The 12,551-nt window shown below is 42.6% G+C and overlaps 1 protein-coding gene across 1 annotated transcript; it reads left to right on the top strand.

Annotated features, from left to right (window-relative positions):
* Positions 1-1,503: 1,503 nt before the first annotated feature.
* Positions 1,504-4,193, top strand: CFAP97D1 (CFAP97 domain containing 1). The gene is made up of 5 exons (XM_061175895.1): positions 1,504-1,627; positions 2,126-2,196; positions 2,468-2,586; positions 3,529-3,652; positions 4,146-4,193. Exons 1-5 carry the CDS (start codon positions 1,504-1,506, stop codon positions 4,191-4,193), a joined length of 486 nt encoding a protein of 161 aa, XP_061031878.1.
* The last annotated feature ends 8,358 nt before the right edge of the window (positions 4,194-12,551 follow it).

Here is a 12,551-nt window from a genome sequence, read left to right as displayed (position 1 = left end):
TGGGCGGGGGCTCCGGAGCCGGGACCCGCCCCGTCCCGCCCCGGAGGCGGGTCCGCCGGGCGCGGGAAGCAGAGGAGCGCGGGCGGCCAGGCGCGCTCCGCTCCCGGGAAGTATGCGCGCCGCCAGGCGCCAGGCGGACGCGGGGGAAGATCTCTGGGCCTGAGTTAGGGGGCTGAGATACCGCTACTCCGGAGTTTCGGGGGGTCCTCTTCCCACCCCCCGTTAAGGCATGGAAGTGCAGTAACTTCACTGGACTAAATGCAGGGCGCAATAAAAGTTTCTCTTGACCGGGGTACACCCTAGTGTCGCTGAATTTTCTCAGGATTACAGGGACACCCGGGTTCCGTTTGTGAGCTCTGCCTGCGGCGGACCAGCAGCGTTGGCATCACCCGGGAGCTGGTCAGAAATGCAGAATCTCCGCCCCAGCTCAGACCTGCTGAGTGAGAATGTGCATTTTATACGCCCCGCTGGGGATCCCTACGAAGGTTAAAGTTTGAGAAGCCCAACTCTGGGGCACATTTCTTCCAGCCTTCAGTGAGAGTTGGCATCGTGCTTAAAGCTTGGGGTCTATGCAAGCAAGCATGGCATTCCGGCCCTGGGCAATGACTTAACCTCTCTGAGCCCGAAATGAGGGTAATAACAGCACCTAACTGCTAGGGTTGTTTGAAAGATTAACATGCCAGGAAAGCGCCCAGCTCTACATAGTGAGCACTGGATAGGCGTTCTCCCTCTCTTCATCAGCAAACGTGGAGCGCACCCACTAGGTGCTACACCCTGTGCTAGTGTGGACATGAATCCCGCTCCTTTGCAGCCCTTCCTGGAGCAGCTGCCAGCCCACTATGAGCCACACGATGTCAGCAACTCATCATTTACTGAGGTCCAACTGCCAGCAAAAGACCGTCTCTGTTCTCCACTGCCATGAAAATGGCAGATCCCCCCACCTCTCCAAAAAGCACGTGTGGTCCTGGGAATTCAGGAAACCCCACATCCTGAGCCCAGTTCTGCCACTAACTTGTTCTACAGCAGTTTGGCTGTTGCTCTGGACTTCAGTTTCCTCATCTGCAAAATGAAGAAATTGGATCAAATTATCATTAAGGTCTTTTACTTCTGCAAACAGCTGTAGTCTCACACCTTCAGGGAAACCATTGCAGTGGAGACTAAACTTATAGCTCAAGGTGTGTAACCAAGGCTGGATTTCTCCCCACTCCCACCCCGTGCCTTCCCACCCCTCCCAGACACCACACATTTTCCTGCTGCTGTTGGTGGCACCTGCATTCCAGACAGCTGGGAAAGCTTCTGAGCCTCCCCCCTCATCTTGACTGGGTTAGCTCTCAAAAGAGGAGCCCAGGGACGGCCAGGCATGCTCTGGGGCTCCTCCTTCTTCCAGGGGACCTGTCCCTGATGTCATAACTGGGTAACTATGACAGCCCGTCATGGGCACAGCTAAGTACCTCACAGAGGAGCCTGGCTGCCTCATTTCTGAAGTGAGACTAGGAAGAGAAGATGAACAATTCCCTGGATTATCTAGCCTACCCTGTAATCGTCTCTAATCATAGACAGAGCACATCATTCAGGAAGAAACTGGACTTTGGCCACTACGTATTTCATAAGAATAGAATACAAATAGGTACGTGGGGCAATTTGAACTGGACACTGCGATTAGGGTCCTGGAAGGGCCCACCTTAGAGATATTGACAGTAAACCAGACCAATAGATGGCTTTGCAAATTTATCTTCCACCAGGGAGTTCATTTGATGGATATGCTCATTTAAACTCTTTAAAGCCAAAGTAAGGTAGACAGAGGATAGGATTTCAGCATCCAGTAGCCAGGCTATTCGTACTGGGAAAGGGTGGGAGAGAGGTTTCTTTCATTAGATTCAAAGGATATTTATGTCTGTAAATTTTATTTTTCACAGCCCTCACCATTCTCTCATGTCTGCTCAAAACTCTCCAAAAGATGTCAGTTCGGGAAAGTCAACTAAACCAAAATTCCTGAACTGGATTAGTTCAGAATTCAAACTTGTAATGTTTTAATCAGGGCCATTGTCTAGAATGTAAGCAGATTTTCTAAGGCTACTAAGAGGACACCTGTGATGTAACATTGCTTTCTTTCCCCCCTCTCTAGTGAAGCCTACTGTTGATACCAAGCCTCCAGTGGTGCACACACATCACATTTTAAAACTGAGCAAACTACAGGTACTTGTTCCTGCCATTATTGATTTTATCTATGTCCTAAAGAAGGCCAGTTTCCCAGAGCCTTCTAAATACCCACCTCACCAAAGATTCATTCATCCTTCTCCTCCCCATACACACCACCCCTGGATTCCTCAGCTTCTCTCCCAGTCTCCACTGTGGCCCCCAATATGCCCCTTTCGCACAATCCCAGAGGAGGGGGATGTTCAGCCATTGTGTGATGGAGCACCATGTAGCAATGACGTCACCATGATGGGGTGGGGTTTCTCACCAGGGTGAACAAAAGAGAATCGACAAAATCGAATATGAAAACAAGCAACTGTGTCAGAAAATTGCCAACGCCCACCGCGGCCCCGCCAAGGTGGATTGCTGGAACGAATATTTTTCCAAGAGGTAGTATTCTTTCTCTTCATTTCATTTTCCAAAAGTCAAAATTGACTTCACCCTTGTTGGGTTTTAGTGCCAGAGGAATACTTAAGGGAAGTTATCTTGAGGGATAACCAAAGAGACCAAGTTAAGGAGAAAGAAAACCATTCCAAACAGGGACCTTTCTCTAGCGTTAAAGAGCTTTTTTTTCCCTCTAAGAGACTCTTCAGAGTCCTATTCAGAGTTTGTCACAAGAAAGCACTTTTGTAAAATGGTGACCATAGCTGGGACTACAGCACTCTTAAAATTGTTTCCACAAATATTTCCTGAACTACCATGTGCTAAGCACCAGGACTATAGAGGTGAAATGAGAAGTATATTTCCTAACTCCAAAGAACCCAATGTCAGGTAAGGGGGACATTTATGTAAATAGTTATGCAGTGTGATCAGGGCTACAAAAGGAGTGTATGCAGGGAAAGAAAAGGGTTGTGTGTGTGTGTGTAGGGCGGGGGGAGTGTCAAGAAGTCTTTCGTAATCCTTGTATTCTGAAATTGAGTTGAAAGCTGAGGGGAGTGAGGTGAACCAAAACTTGTCATCAGCCATTTGTGATTTATCTGTAGGCAAGAACTTCATCCTCTAAACCAGAGATTCTCAATCCTGGTTTCACATGATAATGCCTGGGAAGCTTCTGCAAAATGCCAGTGCCCAAGCTCCATCCCAGACCAATAAAGTAGAATTTTCTAGTAGGCAGCAGGGCTGAGAACCACTGATCTTAAGCTGAAAAGGCTTTGCACGTTTCCCAGAGTGTGGTCTGGTTCAACAGGCGTAGAGGGCCTCAGGGCTCCGCGGGACAGCTGATTCCCTGCACTTTGGCAGCCTGGATTTATGACATCACGACTTCATCTCCCCCACTCCCATCCAGGAGGAGAACTTTATTCTTCACGCATCTTGGGATTTTGTATTTTTCAGCTTAAACAGAGAAACAAGGAACCAGGAGCTAGTGAGAATCACCATGGAAAACCAGGGCATTCTGAAGAGGCTTGGTGATCGCAAACCCCACTATGACCGCAGGTCGTTGGAGTTAGACTGGCAGGCACGTGGGTACTCTGTGATATTCCTATGCACGCGCAGAGTTTGCGTTCAGAGTAGAGCCAATCTCAGGAGAGACCCCTAAGCGGCTGAGGGTGAAATCATGAGAAATGCAACAATCGTTGAAAGAAAAACTACCCAGAGCCTACAAAGCTAACAACAGGAGCAAACCATCCACCAGCTTGGTAGCAAAGCCATTATGTGTCAGCTTCAGAGAATATCTGGTAGCATCTTCCCTCATCCCTTAATTCATTCAGGATGAATGGACAAGCAAAGGGGATGAGGGTATACAATTCAGTATGTGGTTGATTTGCTTCATTTAGGAATGGCTCTTCAAGAAGGAAAAAAAAAAAAGCCATCTGCAGTGCTTTTATAAACTTCCACTCCCTGGCTTTGGTCTGGAAGCCTTTTCTAAGCCATCCGTAGGATTTAGAACTTCAACTTTCGCATCAGCACCCTGGCATTGACATAAATCTTTCTGATTCTTTTCCTTCAAGAATTCAAGGCGCTATATCAGAAATACAACCAAATATCCTCTCTCCTGAGATGAATAGGTATGTCTTCACACGACTGCTCTTTATTAGAGAACACGGTGATCACAGTTGATGCCAAAGTCCTAAAAACCGTGTAGATGGAGAACGAGGGGCCCAACTAAGGGGTGGATTTTGCTCTTCTGTGATATTGATTGGCCATCCAGCCAGTGACTAGAGCTCTGTCTTTGTTTCCTCTCTGCATACAAGTAGGAAATGACTGCCTTTTGTCATCAGCTTTGAGGCTTTACGTGAGTCTAAGGGGAAGTGATTTGTTTCAATAAGACATAAACAGGAGGTCTTGTGGCTTTAATATTATGCTAAACTTATATTACAGATCTCTGTCACTGTTCAAAAGTAATATTGTGTTGGCATTTTGTATTATTTCATATTATTAGTAATGACTAAGTTTCCCCGCTCCGCCGCTGCCCCTGGGGAGAAGGATAAATGGACACTCAAGCTTTCCAAAGAACAGTTCTGTATAATTGATGGCTCTCCATTTCTCTCCCTGTCCTCTCCCTGAATACAAGGTTACTCACCGTGGAAAAGACAAGAGAAGGCCCTAGGATTTCTTAGCTGCTTAGGATTTCAAGACACTCCTAAGTGGCTGAACGCTCGGTCTTAGGATGCTACAATAAAGCTTGGAACATAAAATGAGTAAGTTACATTTAAAGTACCCAAAGGCTTTAAGTCCCAACCCCAAATGGAGACAGAATGGGGCAGGCAGAAGGAAAGATGCAACAAGCATTTTTATGGGGGGCTATGAAAAGTTTTAATGAGAGAGAGAAAGAGACAACTTTTTAAAACATACACCATCACCACCACCCCGGGGGAAAGAATAGGTGGGGTGTGATGATCCAGCCACAAGTTCAGCTCTGTCAAAATGGAAAACAAAAGCGTATGAGGAAATTAAGTTTCAGACAACACAGAGAACAAATGCCATTAGTTTCTCCGTGAATACACAGGATTGGAAAAGAATGCTTCATTGAAGTTTCCATGGACTCTGTTTATTTATAGGGAGAAGCAAGATTGAAAATGTCAAAAATTTCTCAAAACACATGACAAGACAGTGCTGCATGTCTTCTGTAATTGGTCTAATTATTTTGAAAGAGAGTAGATCTTATATGTTCTTATCACAAATAAATAAATGTTTTATTTTAAAATAATTAGATTTACAGGAAGTTGCAAATAAATGTACGGTGGGGCCTCCTGCACCCTTCACCCAGCTTCCCCCAATGTTAACATCTTGTGTAAATACAGTACAGTATCAATTCAGGAAGTTGACATTGCTACAATCTATAGAGCATATATAAATTCACAATTATACATGCACTCATTTGTATGTATGTGTATAGCTAGTTTTGTGTAACTAGCATGTCTAGTTTTGTGTAAGTACAACCACATTCGAGACAGTTAACTGTACCATTATGGAAATACTCTACTGTACTAACCCTTTTGGCCACAGCCTCCCTCTTCCTCCAGCCCTAACCCCTGGCAATCACTAATCTGTTTTCCATCTCTGTAATTATGCTGTTTCATGAGTGTTACATAAATGGGGTCATGCAGTATGTATCCATTCTTTTCAGATTGGCTTTTTTCACTCCATATAATTTCCTTGAGGTTCATCCAGGTTGTGTATACCAATAGTTCATTCCTTTTTATTGCTGAGTAGTATTCCATGGTAGGAATGTACCACAGTTTATGAATGTACCATTCACCTATTGCAGGACATTTGGGTAGTTTCTAGTTTTTTGACCGTTTTGAATAAAGCTGCTGTGAACTTTTGTGCACAAGTTTCTGCATGAAAATAAGTTTGATTTCTCTGGGATAAATGCCCAAGAGTGTATTTGTGGGGTTGTATGATAAGTCCATTTTAAAAGAAACTGTAAAGCTATTTCCAGAGTGGCTGTACCATTTACATTCCTACCAGCAATGGATGAGTGAGCCAGTTTTTCCACATCCTCAGCAGCATTTGATGTTATCACCATTTTTAATTTTAGGCATTATAACATGTGTGCAGTAACATCTCGTGCGGTTTTAACTTGCATTTCTCTAATTAATGAAGTTGAACATCTTTCATATGCTTACTTGCTATCTGTATATCCTCTTTGGTAAAATATTGGTGCATTTGCCCATTTTCTAATTGGATTGTTTTTTTTTATTGAATTTTGAGAGTTTTTTACATATTCTAGATCCAGGCCCTTTGTTGGATATGTGATCTGCAAAATATTTTTTCTGTAATTTATCTTTTCATCTTTCACAGAGCAAAGCATTTTAATTTTGATGACATTCAATTTATCAATGGTGAAACTGTTCTGTATCCTGACTCTCTCATATCGATATCCTGGCTGTGATATTGTGTATAGTTTTGTAAGGTGCTACCGCCTGGGGAAACTGGGTAAAGGGTACACAGGATCTCTCTGTATTATTTCTTTCACACATGTCAATCTACAATTATCTCAAAATAAAAAGTTTAAAGAAAAAATCAATATGTCCAAATGTAAATTCATTTTTAAACTGGTTCCAGTTCATCTCAGTTTGAGGAACCATTCTTCTAGACATCCAGGTAAGCCTGGCAGTCATCCTTTACTCCCTCTCTTTCATCCCTTCCTCCTTCCTGCATATTTTTAATCTACCAGTCCTGCTTCTCAGCCTTTGTATGTGCTACTGCCCATTTCAGGCGCTTGTGATTTACAACCGGTATTATTAATGCAAAAATATGCCCATATCACTTTCTAGCTTAATACCTTCAATGATTTGCCATTCCTTCCAGAATGAGCCACACTTCTTCATATGGCCCCCCTCAATCCTGTTCCTCCTGTCTTGGAAGCCTCTATCAACAGGAATTCTTAGTTCAAGCAACAGAAATTGACTTTGATTTAAGTAGTGAAATAATTTATTGAAAGAATATGAAATAGTTAACAGTATTTGCTAGAAAACTGCAGAACCCAGCTTCAAGCGGCACATCAAGGGACAACGCCCCAAGTCTTGCTGTAGAACTGGTCTGTGGCGCTGTGGCAAGCACAGCTGCCCCTGCTCTATCTAGAACTGGATCTTGCTGACCTGCTAGTGCTGCCTCTGAAAAGTCTTCATTGTCCCCGCCATTTTGTGTCACTATCTCCCAATTCCAAGTCAGTGAAGGTGTATCTGATTGGTGTAACTTAGATCATATGTGCCCATTCCTTATCTGCAAGGGAGGTTGGGAGAATGAGTATCTGCCTTTTTCCAATGCTGGACATGGGTTCTGCTTCTCTTTCTCACCAGAATAGGAAATTTCCCCCCAGTTAGAATGAGGCTCAGATACTAGAATTTCACAAAAATGACAAATGTCTGCAAACTTATATCTCATCATTCCTTGCCTTTTTCAACTAACAGAAGACATGTTTTCTTCTCATCCCATTCATCTGTTGTCCCCTCTAGCTGGAAAATCCATAGTTGTATGTCTTTACCTGGAAAACACCTATACATTATTTATACAAGAGAGTCCATTCTCTAGGAAGTTTCCATGAACTGCTCAGGTTATATTAGGTATTCTTTTAAATGTTTGGAGATTTTCCTGTTGTCCTTCTGTTATTGATTTCTAGTTTGAGTCCATTATGGTCAGAGAACATACTCTATATTTCCAAATCTTTTAAAATTTATTAATATGGCCTATCTAGGTGAATATTTCATGGACATTTGAAAAGAATGTATATTGTGCTGCTGTTGGGGGAAGTGTTTTATAATGTCAATTAGATCCTGTTGGTTGATGGTGTTCAGTTCTTTTATACGCTGGATAACTTTCTGTTCTAGTTCTATCAATTGCTGAGAGTAGGGTGTTGAGTTCCCCAATTATAACTGTAGATTTGTCTGTTTCAACTTTTAGCTCTATCAGTTTTTGCTTCATGTATCTTATTTATTTATTTTTAAAGCAACTGGTGCTCAAGCTGTTTTTTTTAATGAACTTATTTTTTATTTATTTATTTATTTTTATAAATTTATTTATTTATTTTTAGCTGTGTTGGGTCTTCGTTTCTGCATGAGGGCCCTCTCCAGTTGCGGCGAGCGGGGGCCACTCCCCATTGCGGTGAGCGGGCCTCCCACTATCGCGGCCTCTCTTGTTGCAGAGCACAGGCTCCAGACGCGCAGGCTCAGTAGTTGTGGCTCACGGGCCCAGTTGCTCCGCGGCATGTGGGATCCTCCCAGACCAGGGCCCGAATCCGTGTCCCCTGCATTGGCAGGCAGACCCTCAACTACTGCGCCACCAGGGAAGCCCTATTTATTTATTTTTGACTGTGTTGGGTCTTCATTGCTGAGCGTGGGCTTTCTCTAGTTGTGGCGAGCGGGCGCTACTCTTCATTGTGGTGCGTAGGCTTCTCATTGTGGTGGCTTCTCTTGTTGCACAGCACGGGCTCTAGGCGCGCGGCCTTCAGTAGTTGTGGCTCGCGTGCTCTAGAGCGCAGGCTTAGTAGTTGTGGCACATGGGCTTAGTTGCTCTGCGGCATATAGAATCTTCCCGGACCAGGGATCGAACCCGTGTCCCCTGAAATGGCAGGCGGATCCTTAATCACTGCATCACCAGGGAAGTCCCTGCTTCATGTATTTTAAAGCTCTGGTGTTTGTTTGGTGCATACACATTTAGGATTGCTATACCTACTTGGTGGAGTGAGCCTTTTTACTCACTAAAGTAGATAAAGTCTACTTTATCTGATAATAATATAGCCTTTTAAAATGATGTTTTTTAAAAAATTGTTTGTGTAATATTTAAGTTTCCGTCGTTACTTTCTGACTACCTATGTACACTTGTAGATGACGTATAGTTGGGTCAAGTTTTTTAATCCACTCTACCAATCTCTGTCTTTTAATTGGTCCTTTTAGCCTCCTCACTTTTAGACTATAATTATCTTATGTATTTCCTCTGCATACACGGAGCATCACATCAGATGGGGTTATAACTTTTGTTTCAACCAGAAAATATGGATAAAGAAACTCAAGAGGTGAAGAACAATCTATTATGTTTACTTCTATTTTTACCTTTTCAGTTGTTTTTTTCCTTTCTGAAAGTCCCAGCTTTCTGCCATTTTGTTTGGAGAGCTTCCTTTAGCCATTCTTTAAGGGTCAGTCTCAACAAATTCTGTTAGCTTCCCTTCATCAAAGAATGTCTTTATTTCCCCTTTGTTCCTGAAGGATAGTTTCCTCACATATAGGATTCAAAGTTGACAGTCTTTGCTGTCAGCACTTGATAAATGTTGTGTCACTTTTTCTGGCCTCCACAGTCTCCTTGATAGTAATACTAAAATAGAACTTGCGTTAGTGTTCCTTCCCCATTGTTTCTCCCTGTTCTTAAGATTTTTTTTTTTTCCTTAGTCTTTAGTTTTCAGAAGATTAATTATGATGTATCTTGGTATGGATTTCTTTGGGCTTATTTTGAGTTTATCAGCTTCTTGAATATGTAGATTTATATCTTTCATCAAATTTGGGGAATTTTCAGCTATTATTTCTTTGAGTACTTTTTGGTCCCACACTTTCTCCTCTCCTTCTGGGACTCTGATGATACAAGTGTTAGCTCTTTTGTTATTGTCTCATGGGTCCTTGAGGCTCTCTCTTTTTTTTTTTTTTTCCCAGTCTGTTGTTCAGATTGAGTAAATTTTATTGATCATCCTCAAGTACCCTGATTTGATCTTCTGTCATTTCTACTCTACTACTGAGTTCATCTGAGTTTTAAATTTTACAATAACTTTTCATTTCTATAATTTCCATTTGGTTATTTTTCATAGCTTCTATTTCTTTGCTAAGATTTTCTGTTTAAAAAATTTTTTTTCAAGAGAATTTGTTATTGATTGTTGAAGCATTTTTACTATTGCTTTAAAATCCTTGTTAGATAAATTCCAACATCTGAATCATATCATATTGGTATTGGTTGATTTTTTTTTTTCTTATTTAGATTGGGGTTTTCCTGGTTTGGGATATGATGAGTGATTTTCTATTGTATCCTGGATATTTGGGTAATTATGTTAGGAATCTCTTAATGCTATTTACATCTTCTATTATAGCAGGTAGGAGTCCTGTTTAGGTGTAGTGTATAAGTTTCTGCTTCTTTTATGGGTTTTATTTCCAATGACATTATAGTTTTCTGAGCCTTCGCAATACTATTCTGGTCTGCTTGTTCTTTGGGTGCTGCCAGGACTCCCACTCAATCCCTGCTGGTGTCTTCTGCAGTGTAGGAAGGTGCTTCCCTGGGCCACACAGTGTTGCTGGACCACCTTCTGCAGAGGGGCAGGCAGACACTGCTGGGCCTGGGTCTCCTAATATCACTGGGTGGAGGGCAGGGAGACATAGGGCTTCAATCCCGCTCTGAATGAACTGGGCCACCTGCTGGTACCCAGGTGTGGAGCTAGGGCTGGAGCTCCCCAGTAGGTCTCTACTAGGCTTCCCCTTCCCTGTCCTTTGGCAGAGAAAGCAAGCTTTTCTCCCTTCCTGTCTCCCTCCCTCCCTTTCTTCCTTCCTTCCTTTTTTCTTCCCTGTCTCTGTCTATTGGTGGTTCTGGGTTGCAGGCCTCTCCAGAGCCCAGTCGGGTGTGGGAGATGAAAAGAAAACCCAGGAAAGTCACCACATTGTTGTTCCTCAAGTCCTGAGGTTCCCTAATCAATCCACCATCTTCTTTCCAGCTTTCAGAGTCCTTTTATCATTGTCTTTTTAATAAATTTCCAAGGTTTTAAGTTGTATTTAGAGTTGAGGAGGAGGGAAAAATGATTCTACATCATCTTGTTCTGAAACCACAAGCCTGACTTTTAAAGGAAACAGTTTGAGACTGTATTCAAAGGGCAGGAAAAAAAAAAATCCATATCAACTCCACCAGTTAGAGAAATGCTGCTTATCAGTTCTAAACTATATGATTCAAGAATGGGTTTTGTGCATATGTTGGTCTGTAGTTATTAAATAAGTCACCAAATGCTTTCATTTTTTTGGACGCATGATCCTGTGATTGGTGGCATAAATGATGTAGCCCTGGGTAAGTGGATGTAAAACTTTGATGGGTCACATGTCTTAAAGCATGTATGTTTTCAAACATACAATGGTAAAAGCACAATTGGCTAATGTTTAACATAGCTAAGCATTGCCTGTGAAGGACAGATGGTTATAATTTTCTTAAACCCATTTCCTTCAGGGAGTGGAGTGGATGGTAGAGAAGATTACAAATTTATGGATCAAGGATGGCAAACAGGATAACTCACTTGCCAGTTCTGCTCAGTTGAGACTGGATACTATATCCTGAAAGATCCAAAGCAGTGCCTACATTCAGCGAGAGAGCACTGTGATCAGTTAGTGCTGTCTGCCACGGGTATGAGAATGGTTGGTGGCAGCACATATGCCCCACCCGTCTAACATCCTTGACCTAGAAAAGCCCTCCAGAGCTCACATTCTCTCTGGTTGTAGACACAGGCAGAGAGCTTACCAGCATTTGAGGGCCCAAGGGGGAAAAAAAGGTACATTTTGAGAGGTATGAAATAAGCAGATTTCTTGGTGTGAGACCCAGAGTGATGGACTTTTGCAAAAATTCTGCCCAGGGGGTCAGAACGTATGTGCTACTGGCTGGAATGGGACTGGGAATTGAATTTACACACATTCCACCAATATATATCTGTAAACAGGTGCTTTTTTTTTTTTTTTAATAAGACTTTTCTTTTTACGAACAGCAAAAACACTTTACAAATGACCTGTCTCTGGGGCCCTGTCCATTCTACTCACAGATTTCGTAGCAGCCAAACAGCTGTCAACACAGCTTGCCTTAGAGGGTGAGAAGGCTATTTTGACAGGAAATAAAGCAGGCATCACATTTTAATGCCTTGCTTCACAATACACATGAAGGGAATGATTACTATTTCATCTGACAATTGTGCGAAAATATTAAGAAGCGGAAAATGTCTGTTGTAGTATGAAATACAAAAAAAAAAAAAATCATCTGTTATTCAACCACTGTGCTCCTACAATGGGGGAAAAAACCACCCAGGTGGGGCTTTAGAGTTGGTGAGCATCTCCACCAAGGGGCCTCCCTAGGTGATTTTTCTGGAGTAATTTTAGCTTATGTGTTTTTTGCCTGAGAGCTGAGTTTAGATCCTGGCTCTCCTGAATAATCCACACAACTTGGCATATGCCATTCCACTTCAAAGGGCAGCTGCCCTCCCTGTGCTGGTTCTATGTGGAACAGCTCAAGACTAATTTCACTTGATAAGAATCCAGTACTTTGTAAGTGCAAAGAGGTCCTCATCCTTTTCCTAGAAAGGTCTGAAGAATGTGATCCTGTTAGGTGGACCTACCAGGTTCATGAGCTAGAATGTGGCATAGGTATCCTTGTGTAAGAAGGCAAAAATGGAAATTTCTAAACGGGCAGCA

Source organism: Eubalaena glacialis, chromosome 19 (genome assembly GCF_028564815.1).
Source record: "Eubalaena glacialis isolate mEubGla1 chromosome 19, mEubGla1.1.hap2.+ XY, whole genome shotgun sequence".
NCBI lineage: Eukaryota > Metazoa > Chordata > Mammalia > Artiodactyla > Balaenidae > Eubalaena > Eubalaena glacialis.
Note: the sequence above shows the minus strand (reverse complement) of the source record. Positions and strands in the feature narration are given on the sequence as shown.